This window comes from Anabrus simplex, chromosome 12 (assembly GCF_040414725.1).
Source record: "Anabrus simplex isolate iqAnaSimp1 chromosome 12, ASM4041472v1, whole genome shotgun sequence".
Classification (NCBI taxonomy): Eukaryota; Metazoa; Arthropoda; class Insecta; order Orthoptera; family Tettigoniidae; genus Anabrus; species Anabrus simplex.
Window position 1 is genome coordinate 59,907,949 of NC_090276.1, and position 15,810 is coordinate 59,923,758.

The 15,810-nt window shown below is 41.8% G+C and overlaps 1 protein-coding gene across 4 annotated transcripts in view; it reads left to right on the forward strand.

The window, feature by feature from the left end:
• LOC136884222 (UDP-glucosyltransferase 2) overlaps positions 1–15,810 on the forward strand; it is a 104,923-nt gene that overhangs the window by 38,415 nt on the left and 50,698 nt on the right. For 2 of the 4 annotated variants that reach the window (XM_067156278.2, XM_067156277.2), the window contains exon 6: positions 3,977–5,140. The exons of the other annotated variants lie outside the window; for them this stretch is intronic. In XM_067156278.2, the coding sequence (XP_067012379.2) occupies positions 3,977–4,283 (307 nt within the window). In that variant the 3' untranslated portion in view covers positions 4,284–5,140. Of the gene's footprint in view, positions 1–3,976; positions 5,141–15,810 lie in introns of those variants that run through there. 4 annotated transcript variants of the gene reach the window in all.

A 15,810-nucleotide genomic window follows, 5' to 3' on the forward strand; every position in this document is an offset into this window, starting at 1 on the left:
TTACCTACTTGTATAAATGCTTGCCTTTGGCTTTTAAAAAAAATGAAGTTCAAATGAGGATCAAACAGAAGGAAGACAGCATGAAGTTGGTTCTATTTGATGGAAATGGATATGCGTTTAATTTCCTGTCAGGACGTCATTATTATTGATTTAAGCCCACTAAGGAGCGCTGATGACTAGTTCTTCCTCGATGCTCTTCTTCATTCCCAATATCTCTTGAGCGCTGCTGATAATTTCTCCTTTCTCTTCTGTGAAAGGGGTTCCAACTTCTAGAGACTCTAGGTGGTGGGGTCCAAGACTGTACCACAGCACAAAATTTGGAACCATCTTCCATATCAATGTCTGAAATCCCAGCCGAATCCAAGTCCTTCTGTACTTTATTAAGTCATAAACTTTCAGCCTTGTAGCTTTTAACCAAAGAGCAGATCTTCTTGGTAAGCCTGTTGCTGTCCATTCATTGTAGGTGTCCGTAGAACTTAAGCCTCCTACGTCGCATGCTGGTATTGGCTGATTCTAACTGTCGATACAGCTCAGAGTTCGATTTAAGTCTGTAGGTTCCATCTGGGAGCAATCTCGGTCCATGAATTTCCCTGAGAATACGTCTTTTGGCTTTCTCTAGATATCCATGGTGCCTTTTTTGTTCATCAGGAGGGTCTCTGAGGTGTACAAAAACTGCGGTCTGACAACAGTTTTGTAATGACAGATCTTAGTATTTTTCGAGGTGCACCTTTTATTATAATGGTTGTGGGATAGTTGGTACGCTGCATTGAGTTTGTTACATCTTTCTAAGATGGATGTACCATCTCTACCATTGGGGTGGACCCATTCACCAAAATAGCGGAAGCGATTGACTCTCCCAATCTTTCCATGTATGGTCGTCAAAGGGGGATTTCCAGGATGCTGAGTCTCAAAGTACTTAGTTTTGTCATACGGTATGTGTAATCCTGCTTTCACTGCTATCTCGTGCAGGGCTTTGATAGCAATGACAGCATCGTTAGAGTTGTTGGTTAGGATTGCAATGTCATTTGCGAATGCTAGGCACCTGATCTCAATCTTTCGGGTCCCAGCTCCAATGGCAACTGGTTTGATTTCTAGATTCCTCAGTGCACATTCCCAGTTCTTGATGACTTTATCAACCACTAGATTAAACAGAATGGGTGAGAGGCCATCACCCTGTCGTACTCCAGTTTTTATCTTGAAACTCCGAGATAGTTCTTCCTTGAACTTCACCTTAGATGTTGTATCCATAAGCGTCTGTTGGATGAGGGTGCGTGTGTTGTAATCGACACCTCGTTCTTGCAGTACGGAGAAGAGTGTCTGGCGGTCGATAGAATCATAAGCTTTTCTAAAGTCAACAAAAACCACAGCGATATTCATACTCCTGCTCGGTACAGGACCGTCCCCACCGAAATCCTCCTTGATATTCACCAATCGTTCGATCACATTGGCTTTCCACATTGTTCAGTAAAATCCTTGATAGCACTTTGTACACTACTGACAGTAGAGATATCCCTCGGTAGTTGTTGACATCACTGCGGTCACCTTTTTTATGTAAAGGGTGTATGATAGCTGATTTCCAGTCATCAGGGATCCTGCCAGTCTCCCAGCAGTCGATCAAGATCTGGTGTGTGGCCTCTGTGATCTTATTTCCACCTGCTTTTAGAGCTTCCGCAATGATGCCATCTTCCCCGGGTGCCTGCCTTGCAGTTCTCAAGATGTCCGATGGCATTAGCAACTTACTGCATTGTTGATGGGTTAGATGGGAGGTGTATCTCTGGAGGATCTTCAACAGGTAATCTTTCCGTGGGCTCTTCGCAATTGACCAACTGCCAAAAGTAGTTTGCCAAAATTTCCACGTTCTGGCTGTTACAGGTGACCAACTCCCTGTCTGTATTCTTAAAGTGAAGACATTGTGGTTTATAACAACCCGAGAGTTCCTCCTGAATGCCCGATAAAAGTTTCTGGTGTTGTACATTTTGAATTCTTCATCTAACTTCTCCAGTCTTGACCGATCGTAAGATCTTTTCACACGTCTGATGGTCTTACTCGACAGTTTCCGCATCATTCTAAAATTTTCCCAGTCTTCCTTTTGTTTAGTCTAATACCACTTCGTGCAGGCTGTGGCGCGTTCATCAACTGCAAGATCGCATTCAGTATTCCACCATCTATGCCGTCTCTTCCTTCGAGGTTGTCCGAGGTTATTGGTCGTTTCACTTATGGTGGACTTCAGTTGGTTCCAGTCATTCATATCTTTTTTCAAGGTGTCAGTTGCAAAACGTTCTTTATTCTGCGACAGGAATTGGGGATCAATCCTTGGTGAAATTGTGGTAGAAGGTATCTTCCGTTTGGGCAGTAATCTGGTCTTTATTTGTGTGAATAAATGGTCAGAATCAACATTCTAACCTTTACAAACTCTGGCATTCATGATATCTTTCCTGCATTTTACACTGATTGCAACATGATCAATTTGAAATTATCCTATAGCTGCATTCGGTGACTGCCAGGTGGTCTGGTATTTTGCCTTTCTGGGGAAAACTGTGGACATGATCTTCAACTGATATAATCTACACAGTTCAATTAAGCACTTGCCATTGGTATTTGTTTGTCTATGTGCTGTGTAAGGCCCCAGTATATCTTGGTACCATCATTCTTTTCCCAGTTGAGTGTTGAAATCGCCTACGAGGATTTTGATATAGTGACCGGGGTTCTTACCGATCTTGTCTTCTAGCATCTGCCAGAAACTTTGGACATCTTCAGGGTTCTTCTTATTGTCATCATTAATTGGAGCGTGTGCATTTACAATAGAGTATCCCTTGTTGCCACATCTTAGAGATAACATGGAGATGCGTTTGCTAGCTGATGTAAATCCGATGACAGAATCCATTATATCATGTCGTACTAAAAAGGCTGTACCAAAAATGCTGGGACCATGTGTGTTCTTAGACGCTGGTTTCCCCTTAATTACTCTATAACTTTCTGACTCAAAAGCCACATCATCAGTAAATTGGGTTTCTTGGACCTCTGTTATTGCCATTTTGCACTTATGCAGGATGTCTGTCAATTGCTTGAGTTTTCCGGTCTTACAGAGGGTTTGAATATTGATGGTTCCAAAATGTGTGACAGTTTTGGATCTCAATAGGTTGGTGGTATTGGGGAACTCCGACTTTCCCCGCATGATGGGGCCAGGCTCCCCAGAATCCGAAGGCCTGAATGTGCCACCATTGGTGACGGGAGATTAGGTACTCCCTGGGGTAGTGACATCTGCGTCTTTGTTTATCATCGTATGCGAACTAGTAAAGAAATTGACTAGGGGTGAAGACTAAATGCCTTCAGGGTTGGCCACTCCGAATCTTATTCAGGAGCGTTGATTACAATAGGGTCGCCACTCCCAAAGGCATTTTAGAGCTACTGCCAGCAATTATTTAGGCCGTCCCTTACATGAGGAACAGACGCCCTTGCAGCCGCCCCTGACATGGGAAACAGACGCTGCTGATGCCAAGCATACTCATATTATTCCCTGAGTACTGGGCTGCCTCTTCCACAATCTCCACCATTCAGAAGTCCATCTTCTCTGCTGTAGATTCTGTTGAGGGCTTCACTCGTAACCCTGAGCTGGGACCCTTACCAGATGCTACACACCGGGTCAGTGTGCTCTGGGACTCACATAGGCAGGGGAGCCAATCCCTGGGCAGGGCTACCTCTGAAGAGGGTCCCTGCCTGCTATCTGTGTCAGGACATCATATTTTGTAACAAGATTCCATTATTAGGCTAAGTGGGTCAGATCGTAGAGCAGTAGCTTGCTTTCAGATCCCATGTCAATGGATTTCACCCTACTTTGTCCTGGTGATAGTCATCGTTGTCGGCCGACACTCCTATCCGTCTTTAGGTCTTTTGCCTTTTTTGTTTGTTTGTTTGTTTGTTTGTTTGTTTACTCTTTTGATATCAGTTTTTATATCACACTGTTATTTGAGCACAGGTACCGAGAGAAAGTGAAGCAGATGTCGGCTATTCTCCGAGACCAGGCTCAGAGCCCTCTGGAGAAAGCTGTTTACTGGACTGAGTATGTGTTAAGACACAAGGGAGCTCCTCACATGAGATCTGCTGCACTCGATCTCTGGTGGTTCCAGTATTACCTCCTAGATGTCCTTGCAGTGCTGCTGGGGGCTGTAGCTGTCTCTCTCGTCGTAACGTGGGTGACCTGTCGTGCTCTCTATCGGCTGCTGTTCTCGAAAGCCAAAGGAATACCATCGAAGAAACATAGCAAGTCTAAGAAAATGAACTGAGAACTCTTTGTTAGTGTTATATACAGTGTGTCACTGAAGTCTATAGCATTGAAAAAAGAAATAATGGAGTGTCAAATGAGGGTCAAACAAAAGGAAGACAGTGTCAAGTTGGTTCTGTCTGATGGAAATGGATATGGGTTTAATTCCCTGTCAGGACGTCATATTTTATAACAAGATTCCATTGTCAGGCTAAATGGGTCAGATCATAGAGCACTAGCTTGCTTTCAGATTCCATGGCAGTGGATTTCACCCCACTTCGTCCACGTGATAGTCATCGTCATCAGCCGATACTCATATCTGAGTTTTCGTTTCTCACCTGCAGTCTCATAATCCTTACTCCACCCAATGAAGGTGGCGCTGATGGCTTATCAGACCAATTCTTGCATAAAACATGCAGCCACACATGTTGCATCCGATGGAAGGTGAGGGATGTGGCAGTGTTTGAAGTAGCTTCTTTCTCTGGTGAGTTTCCTCTTCCTGTCTTCGACGTTCCTGCTCAAACTGTGCAACTGCAGCTGAAATGGTGGCACACCAGTGAGGGCGATCCAATGCGAGAGTATGCCAAGTATTTGGGTTTATATCTGTGCTTCTCATGGTTTGTTTAACTTGGTCTTTATATCACTTCAGAGGAACACCGTGAGTCCTCTTGCCAGTGCTGAGTTTGCCATACAGGATTTACTGAGGGAGTCTGCTGTCACTCATGCGATGGATATGGCCTGTCCGTCTAAGCCGACGACCAACGATGGTGGCTTCGATACTGTTTAGCTTTCTTTCTAGAGAACTGCTATATTACAACTTTTATTATAATTTGGGTCCACCTTATTCAATACATAAAAGTTGTTGCTTAGATGTAATTACAACATTGTAACTAGTTCTGATTGAAATATATGTAACTAACATTGTAACTAGTTCTGATTGAAATATATGTTGTAATTACATCTAAGCAACAATTTTTATGTACTGAATAAGGTGGACCCAAATTATAATAAAAGTTGTAATCTTGGTTCAATACGGACAAACAATGAAGTTTATTAATTTAACTGCTATAATAGTTATATAGTCGTCCCATTTGATGTTCATGATGGATCTAAATTTTTTGATGAAAGTGTTCCAGTTTCTCAATGACCCGGTGATATAGGCTCCATGTTTCACACCCATAGAGCAACGTAGAAATAACAACAGCTTGGTATACCTTCATTTTCTTGCGGATACTTAGATCTTTGTTCTGGAATATACGATGTGAGAGACGTCCAAAGGCCATATGGATAGCCTGTATTCTGTTTTCCACATCCTTCTCAGAGGTACAGTGCATTGAGAGAATACTCCTCAGGTATGAGAAGTACTCTACCCTTTCCAGAGCTGTGCCAGATATGATGATATCAGAATCAGGGGGGTTCCAGGAGCAGGCTGAGTAAGCACTTTGGTCTTCTGAATGTTGACAGTCAGGCCAAAATGTTCATAAGCTCTGTTGAAGCGGATGACAGATTTTTGAAGCTCTTCTGGTGTGTGGACAGGAGAAGCATTGTCATCTGCATATCGCAGTTCTGTGACCCGGGTGGAATAGGTTTTGGAGTGAAGTCTGGCCTGGTTGAAATGCCCCCCATCATACTGATATTTAATTTCCTCACCTGTGTTGTTTGCAGCTGTTGTCTGATAAAGCATAGCTGCCAGGTACAAGGCGAAAAGTGTAGGTGCAAGTATACATCCTTGCTTGACTATTTGTGCTTGGAAATTCTTCTGAGATAAGGTGATAGTATAAGGTGCTCAAATGGAAGAGTTTCAATCCTTCAAAGAATATCAGTATTGTCAAAAGAATGGAAGAGCCAAAAAGGGCACGAATTTGAAACACTCTGTTGGACTTTTGAACATAATATTCTAAGGTTGCGGTTTCAAACCCTAGACATGTAGTCTGATTTTTGAAGGGCAAAATAAACTTCATTCAACACTCCATGTCTTATTTCACTATTATGTAAAATATTATTTGTCTCATTTACAAAAATTTATGCCTGCTAGGCTACCAGATGATATAGATATTGATTCCCATGGGGAACCTGAAATATTGTCCTGAATGAGTAAATTCTAGTTACCAACTGATGAGCACAAATTGGCACACTGGGACGAAACACTGGCAACCAAGAATGAGTTAGCTGGAAAATTTATAATGTCCAATAAGGGACCACTCTTATTGGAATTATGAATTTACTCATTCAGGACAAATATTTCAAGTTCCCTATGGAAATCAATATGTATATTATCCCATTATGTGTTGAAATGAAATAACGTAAGAAATGTTACGAGAACAGTTGTGGACCAGACGAAGTTATTTATGAAATACAAGGTTCCCAAGGGTTTTCTTCAAAAAACAGATGGGTTAGAACGATGAAATTTAATAGGAGTAACATTTTTTGTTTTGCTATTTGCTCACAGCTGCACGACCAAAACCGCACGGCCAACTCATCCGGTAGTAACATTCTTAATTGTTCAATCTCTTCTTAAAAAACTACTCCCTATTGAAATACAAGATAAGTAAAGAAAATCATCTGCAAATTCTTTTAATCGAACTTCAAACAGTGTTGTCATACTCTGCAATGAGAGTGATATTTGGTGTGCATCGTAAAACAGTTTGGCACATTTTTTACTAAAACTTTAAATATGCCTTAGATCAGTGGTATTCAAACTTTTTGGTTGGCGTACTCCCAAAATCCAATTGTTTACCTTCGTACCACCAAAGTAAGAGTATATTGCAATTACACCAGAAGTAACCAATGATTGTTACTAGATGCCAAATAACATTAACTGTAATAATCATCATCATCTCCCGCAACTCATCCTGCTTGCTGAGAGTCTCTGCATGCACTGGGGCACAAACGAATTGTGGTCAGGGATTTACAGTCGCATGCTCTTCCCAACACCATGGGATAAATCCCACACCAGCTACACCAGGAATCAAAACCGGATCGCTGGGCAAAGAAAACCTCATAACTACTTTGGAGTAAAGTTTACGGAAGAAGTCCAAAACTGAGCTGGAAAACTGTTCCTGGCATTTTCATTGCGTGCTGATAGCCCAATTATTCGACCATTGGAGCCCTCTCTTCCCTTCTCAGGCAACACGGCAAGCCTTCACAAGACAGATGGAGAAATGTGGTTTTCCCGCAAGTGGAATTATGAAAAATGAATAGTGGTAGAGAAAAACACTAAATCAAACTAAGATTTTGCGCAGGCTCAATTCTTTTCTGAACTGCTCGCTGAACACTCGGAAGCTACAATAAATTTGTGTACCCCTTGACACGAACCCACGTACCACACTTCGAATACCAGTATCTTACACGAACCTGCTTCTTGAAAATCCACAGCCTGTTTCCAGTCATACGACCAGGTCAGAATATGGAATGAATGAAGCCTCCATCTAGTGGCAAGGATTAAAATTGTGCCGGCTGCCGAAGCCTGTTGCACTCCTCTGGGGCAATGATTAATGTCTGATGGATGAAATGATATTGGAGAGTGTTGCTGGAATTAAAGGTGACAGGGAAAACTGGAGTACCCGGAGAAAAACTTGTCCCGCCTCCACTTTGTTCAGCACAAATCTCACACGGAGTGACCGGGATTTGAACCATGGAACTCGGCGGTGAAAGGCTAACGCACTGCCGTCTGAGCCACAGAGGCACCACGAACTTGCTCCTTATCGTCTAAAAATAAATACCTCAGATTACCATTTTTTGCATCATCCGTTAAGTACTTGCCCTTACATTGAGATTGGGCTCTTTACCACTGAAGTCCTCTCAGCTAACGTCATCTGAACTATACTTGGGAACAAAATATGAATGTCTCAGTGCCTAGAAGCCAGCAGTCAATCACACCCTGCTGAGTTAACGAGTTCTAAGTGATCCTTGTTTGGTCTAGGGAGGTTGCCAAACCACTTTATTCCACACTCTCTTCAGTCTTTACCATTTCTTTGTGTTGAGTGCATTAGACGATTTGGCAACTCCTGCTACAGTATACGTAGTAAGTCGTATAAGCTGTAATAGACATTGGGCTGCAGCTGGAGAGTAGTGGAGTGAGGCGAGGTTGTCATGTTTTGTCCACAAGTATACCACGTACCTGCCACCACCTTAGTGCTGTCTCTGATAGTATTCTATGGTTTCATGTTCCATATCTTGTTTGTACTTCATATTCCTTGCAGCAACACCTGCTAAAGTTTCCTGTGAATTTGCTAAAAAATCTCTGATCTGTTAAAAATATTATCTTCTAATTTTTATGTGGTGTTGCTACTGTGAGCGGAAATCCTCAGTTGTCTTTCACAGAATCATATTCTGGATATTCTTCTTGCTTGCATGTTGTTGCCGAGATTTCAAGAGCCCTGTCATCACTAACACATACTTCGTTTTTTAAAATAAAACTTAAAAAACAACCAAAAAACATTTAACAACAGGTTATACCTGAAAGTGAAACTCATCATCATCATCATCATCATCATCATCATCATCATCATCATCATCATCATCATCATCAGTATTAAAGTTGTTAGCATTCATCAGTTTCTGCAGAATTTAAATAATATTCTGCACCAAGAAATCTGAAGATGGTTCTTGACTGATTTCCCTCACATTCCATTTATTTCATTCAATCACCAACGATCTGCATTTAGGGCAGTAGTTTAGGTGGCAGATACCCTCTCTGTTTTTTTACCTACTCTTTTCTTAAATAATTGCAAAGAATGTGGAAATTTATCAATCATCTGCCATGGTAAAGTATTCCAATCCCTAATTCCTCTTCCTATAAACAAATATTTGCCCCAGTTTGTCCTCGTGAATTCCACTTTATCTTCATATTGTGATCTGTTGTACTTATAGAGACACCACTCAAAGTTATTTGTCTACTAATGTCATTCTACATCATCTCTCCACTGACAACTTGGAACATATCACTTAGTCAAGCAGCTCGTCTCCTTTCTCCCAAGTCTTTCCAGCACAAAGTTTGCAACATTTTTGTAACGCTACTCTTTTTTTCCAAAATCACTCAGAACAAATCGAGCTCCTTTTCTTTTGGATTATTTCCAGTTCTTGAATCAAGTAATCCTGGTGAGGTTCCTGTACACTGGAATCATATTCTAGTTGGGATCTGACCAGAGACTTATATTCCCTCTCCTTTACATCCTTACTACAACCCCTAAACACCCTCATAACCATCTGCAGAGATCTGTATCCTTTACTTACAATCCCATTTATGTGATTACCCCAATGAAGATCTTTCCTTATGTTAATACCTAGGTACTTATAGTAATCTCCATAAGGAACTTTCACCCCATCAATGCAGTAATTAAAACTGAGAGGACTTTTCCTATTTGTGAAACTCACAATCTGACTTTTCATCCTGTTTATTATCATACTGTTGCCTACTGTCCAGCTCACAACATTATCACGATCATTTTGCAGTTGCTCACAGTATTGTAGCTTATTTATTACTCTGTACAGTATAACATCATCTGCAAGAAGCCTTATCTCTGATTTCAGTTCTGATTTCTTGTTATCTAAGATACAATAATACTGTAATCAGTAAATGGAACTACTATGTCATGATTACAGAATTATGTCATCAGATCTGATTCACCTGCTCTGGCTGGAGATATTCTGATAAAACAGTAGAGGAATTTATGATGCAATACTGTCTTACTTCTGACTTACACCTTGAAAACTCCAAATACACTTAAGGAATTGTAAGTAATAGAAGGGAACAAACAGTCTCAAACCAGGTCATGTAATGAGGGATAAGAATAGGAAGAGAAACATATCATAGGCTAAATATAATGACACCGGGCAAGTTGCCTGTGCAGTAGGGGCGTGCAGCTCTGAGCTTGCATCCAAGAGATAGAGGGTTCGAACTCCACTGTCGGCAGCCCTGGAGATGGTTTTCTGTGGTTTCCCATTTTCATACCAGGCAAATGCTGGGGCTGTACCATAATTAAGGCCATGCCCGCTTCCTTCCCACTCCTAGGCCTTTCCTATCCTATTGTTGTCATAAGACCTACCTGTGTCGGTGCAATGTAAAACAAATTGTAAAAAATAAAAAAATAAAAGAGAGGTACGTGTGGGCGAGGATGGTCTCTAACACAGAAGGGCTTTCTCCCTCTCATAACCACTCTTCTACGCCCAATTAATCTCTGCATCTGATGAGCTTGGGGCATCAACACTTGCTGACATCTCTTCAGTCTTGATGTGGGAAGTTTAGGATGAGTAGTAGTCTGAATCCCGGGGCGAGCCTCAGCTACCGGGCGGGTCACAGGTGGCGGATAGCGAACAACCCTCAAATGTGGGGGTTAGCTACGAATAAGGGGAAACCCGAATAAGCAGTCCTGGACCGAGGCAAAACTGCTGCCTTGCAGTGAGGGAGATACCTCAAAGGCTATGGGAAGAAACCCCGACAGAAAATCTAGCAGGCCGAGGGCTGAGGGAGGCAGCCCCTCCCACAAGGCTTTGGAACTAGGGCTGATAACCCAAGCATCCGACAAACAATTATTAAAAGAAATTACAGAGGGGAAACCGGATTGATTAAACTGTTGACGACCAAGCGAGGAAAAAGGACTATGAACATGGCAACCTGGAATGTACGGGACTAGCTGGTAAGGAGTTCGAACTGTTGTCGGAAATGCTAAGAGCAAAGCTGAACGTACTGGCAGTAACAGAGACCAAGAAGAACGGCAGTAGGTGTGGACAGCTAATGGAACCAAGCAGTGGTGAAAGGTTTTTAATGTTTCATTCAGGCATAGACAAGGAACAGAGAGCAAAGGGAGGAGTCGCCATAGTTATCCCCGAAGGCTACAGGCATTACGTCAAGTGCTGGAAATTCATCAACAAAAGAATGATCTGGTGACTTTAACTCTCAACAGCAGCACCAATGAAGACACTACTTTCAATGCTGTATATGCACGAAATGAAGATGACATCTCAGAAGAGAAAGACAAGTTTTATGATGAATTGCAAAGAACAGTAGACGACATCATGGGAACCATTTTCATCCTTGGTGACTTCAATGGCAGGGTTGGAAACAACACAGAGGGAATGGAGGGCCTGCTTGGGAAATACGGAGAGGATCACGGGAATGACAGTGGGAGAAGACTCCTAGACATGTGTGCAGGAAATGACTTTGTAATAGCAAATACTATGTTCCCACACAAAGAAGCACACCGCTACACAAGAGAAGTCGCCAGCCGCATTGAGAAATCCATTATTGACTATATCCTAGTGCCACGAAGCCTGTGGAGATATATCTTGGATGCCAGAGTATACAGAGGTTATGAGTTTGGAAGCGATCACTATTTGGTAGTTATACGGCTTCACATTAACATCAAGACCAAAAACTCAGTTAAACCTAAAGAAACAATAAAGGTGCATAAATTGAGAGAAGAGGCCACCTAGCAAGCCTACCACGATGCCGTGAAACAACGGATTGATGTACTGGAATTGCCAACTGCGGGAGAAGACCAACTGGAAGAGACATGGTGCCTGTTCAAGGAGGTAATCCTTGAAGTTGCAGCTGAGGCCTGTGGAAAGTGTAGGGGAGTGCAACATCAGAAGAGGACACCATGGTGGACAGAAGAGGTGAAGGAACTAGTCAGGGAGAAGAAGGAATTGTGGAAGAAATACTTACTCACTAAACACCCAAGTGATTACGAGGCCTACAAAAAACAAAGGATTGCAGTGAAGAATGCAGTGAAAGATTCAAAACAACAGTCGTGGGAAAAGTTTGGCGAAATAATGGAAGGAAACCTACAAAATAACCACAAGCTGTTTTACAAGGTACTGAAATCTTTGCGAACAGAGAAGCAGTGTCCTCTCAAGTCCATAAAGGACAAAAGCGGAAACTCCTCCAAAGTGAAAATGACATCATGGAATGGTAGAAAGAACACTTTCAAGAACTGCTCGGAGGAAATATGGAAATTGAGGATAACGATCAAGCTGAAGAAGAACAGCAGCATCAAGAGAAAGAATGGACCTGTGAGGAATTACATATTGAGAAACTAAAGTGTGCACTGATGAAAATGAAACTAGGCAAAGCTGCAGGCCACAACCAGATAGCACCTGAGATGCTCAAGTTTATGGGCAAAAGTGGTGAAGATTTATACCAGCGTATTATCAACCTGGCCTGGAGAACAAAGAAGGTACCAACTGACTGGGAGTGTCATTGTTCCAATATTCAAGAAAGGGGACAACAGAGATTGCACAAACCATTGTGGCATATCGCTCGTGAGCGTGCTGGGAAAAATATATGCAAGGATCCTGGAAAATAGATTAAGGTAAGTTTTAGAACCACATTTCGATGAAGCGCAGTGTGGGTTTCGGTCAGGAAGAAGCAGATCAGCGAAAAAGAGGCGCATCTCACCTTCATCGACCTACAGAAAGCCTTTGAGACCATTCCGAGAGTTGCAATTTGGAAGACACTAAAGGAAAGAAATGTTGATCAACAGCTAACAGCAGCAATTCAAAGCCTGTACAGTCGATGGTCAGAATTATGTTCAAACCAGCAATGCATAGTCTCAGGTGTTTGAGGTCTCAGTGGGTCTCAAACAAGGCTGCATCCTCAGCCCACTTCTTTTCATTACCTTAATGGATGATGTAATCAAATCGTGTAATGGGAAAGTGCAGAAATTAAAGCTCGGCCATAAGTTTCTGAGGCCAGTGTAGATCACCCACTGTGCCTTTGCTGATGACATAGTGCTGCTGGGAGATTCAGAAAGGAATCTATAAAAGAACTTGTTAATCTGGGAAGAAGAGCTGGAAAAGAGGGGCATGAAAATCACTGCTAGAAAAACTCAGACCACTGTGACATCACGGCAGCCTACCCCACAGCAGATTGTACAATATTGGAGCAGACCACCAATTTTAAATACCTTGGAGCCACATTGCAGGAAGATGGTAGAATAGATGGCGAAATTATAGCTCGATCCCAAGCCTCAGGGTGGCTCTTCAATGCACTGAAGAGAAATTTTCTTAACAACCCTTGTGTGTCTAAATCCACAAAACTCTGTGTGTACAAGGTGATATATCTGCCAACCTTGCTGTATGGCTGTGAAACCTGGGCATTGACCAGCAAACACCGGAGTAGAATTCAGGCATCAGAAATGTGATTTCTCCACAAAATTGAAGGGCAAACGAGAAGGGACAGAATCAGGAATCAGACCATCAGAACCAGTCTTGACGTCTCATCTGTTCTTGAGAAAATTGAACAGAACCAACTACGATGGTTTGGGCATGTCCAAAAAATGGAGGATAAGAGAATGGCTAAACAAGCTTTGGATGCCAGAATGCAAGGAGCTAGACCGCGTGGCAAACCCAGAAGAATGTGGGAAGAAGATGTAAAGGCAGCTGTGGAAGCCAGGGGTGGGGAATGGAGGAAAGTGAAGGAGCTGGCCCGAGACAGAACCTGCTGGAGGACCCTCAGGAAAACCTTGACACCGCAAGGTAGAAGAGGACCAACTAAGTAAGTAAGTAAGTAAGTAGTCTGAATAAACACAGGAAAAAGGGAAGACGGATAAGATAAAATGTGATGAATTAAAATTTTTTAAAACCCGACAGCCCCGAAAGGCCATGGTCTACAAAGCGTCCGCTGCTCAGCCCGAAGTCCTGCAGATTATGAGCTGTCATGGTGTCAGCACAACGAATCCTCTCAGCCATTATTCTTGGCTCCCTAGACCAGGACGTTGATGAATACAGGTGGTAAAAAATCAGGAATAAATCATTATCATTATCATCATCATCCTTTCCCCTTATCCAGCTCCTTCCAGTTTGGGTCATTTGTAGCACTTTTCCATCTTCCTCTCTCCTTCCACCATTCCTCTTCGATCAGTTTGTCCCAGTTCAGTTTTCTTCTTCTTGTACTCCCCGTTATTGAATCGATCCACCTTGTTCTAGGTCTCCTTCTCACTCTCTTTCCTTCAAACTTCATTTCCATCTTTGTTTTGATATTCTTTCCTTGTCCATCCTCCTTACATCTTAGTTTACTCCTATCAATTCTCTCATTTAGGTTTGCCTTTCCAACCTCCTTTCTGACATCTTAGTTTCTTACTCTGTCTTTCCTATCATACTCCTTAGGTATTTCATTTCCTGACTTGAATTCTACTCTCCTCCCTACTTATTACTGTCCAGGTCTCAGCCGCATAAGTCAATAGGAGTGCATAATTCATTCTGTACATTATCTCTTTACATATCCTTATTCCTGACAAGGTTTTTTTACACTCTGGTAGAATGCATTTCGCTGTTGCACCCTCTTGCTAATTCCAGCCTTGTATTCTGTATTAATTCACTCCCTAGGTATTTGAAACTATGAATAATTTCAAGACTTCGAGCACCAATTTTTGCAATGCCTTTCTTTTGTCTTTCTCCTCTTGATATCACCACAGTCTTGCAATTCTCTGTGCTGATTTTCATACCATACTTTTCAGTTTTATTGTTCAGTGCATCAAGTTATTCTTGTACTTCTTTGCTGTTCGTTCCCCAGACCAGAATATCGTCTGTAAATATTAATGACTTCATCTTCCTATGCCCATGTGCTTCCTTTGTCTCCTTTATAATTTCATCCATAACCATTAACCATTAGAACCAGGAATACAACAGAGAAAAAGTATCCCAATGGGTCAAAAAGTATTAATAAAGACAAGAAAGTGTCAAATCAAGTCATGTAGAGAAAGATAGAGACGTGAACAGGAAAACACAATAGGATAAATGCAACGAAAAGTCAGTGTGACAAGAGGAGCCAAGGACAAATCCCACATTTTTATACACTGGTGTCTTAGTTGTTTCCTCATCAAACCCAGTTCTTCTATATCCATTGCCTCTCAGTTCCCTTGTCTGTGTCTACTCTTCCTACATTGGGTAGGGTGACTAGGTACCAAGAATGGAAAAAGGGTACACCCGGAATGCTGAAAGATAATATGCTTGTCTCACTGAATTGATCATACGAACAATGCTGTAACCTACAAAAGACTAAAAGTAATAACATTAACGTATTCTCGATTCTGATTGATGCAGGTCTTTCTAGAAGCGGCAGTCAAATGAAAATCAAAAACCCGCTACATGACCATGGAATGGTTTTATTCAAAAGCGTTAATACATTTATCCAATTGGGAGATGAGACAATCAATTCCAGTTTTGCTGTCTCTTTACAGGGGTCATATAACTTTGCAGCTCATTTTCTCAAAACCATTTCCCTTGTAACTCCTAAATTATATGGTGTATTACAATGCCACATTTCTCTCATGATCTTAGAGATAGAGTCTACAAAACTGACCAAACTCATGTGCCTAGGGTTGATAATTGTTTGAAAAAAAATCTACATGCAAAAAAATGACCAAAATATGCAATATTTAAGTAACACAAAATTAAAAATACTAATTTTGCAAATAAAGTCCTGAAAATTGAAATTGAAACAGTTTTTTTTGAAAATGAGACAAAGTCTCTAATACTGCATTGGCACTGCCGGTGGCTCCAAGTAGCCTACGCAGTGGCCTCCACGGTATGCACTAGCCATGTGTCTT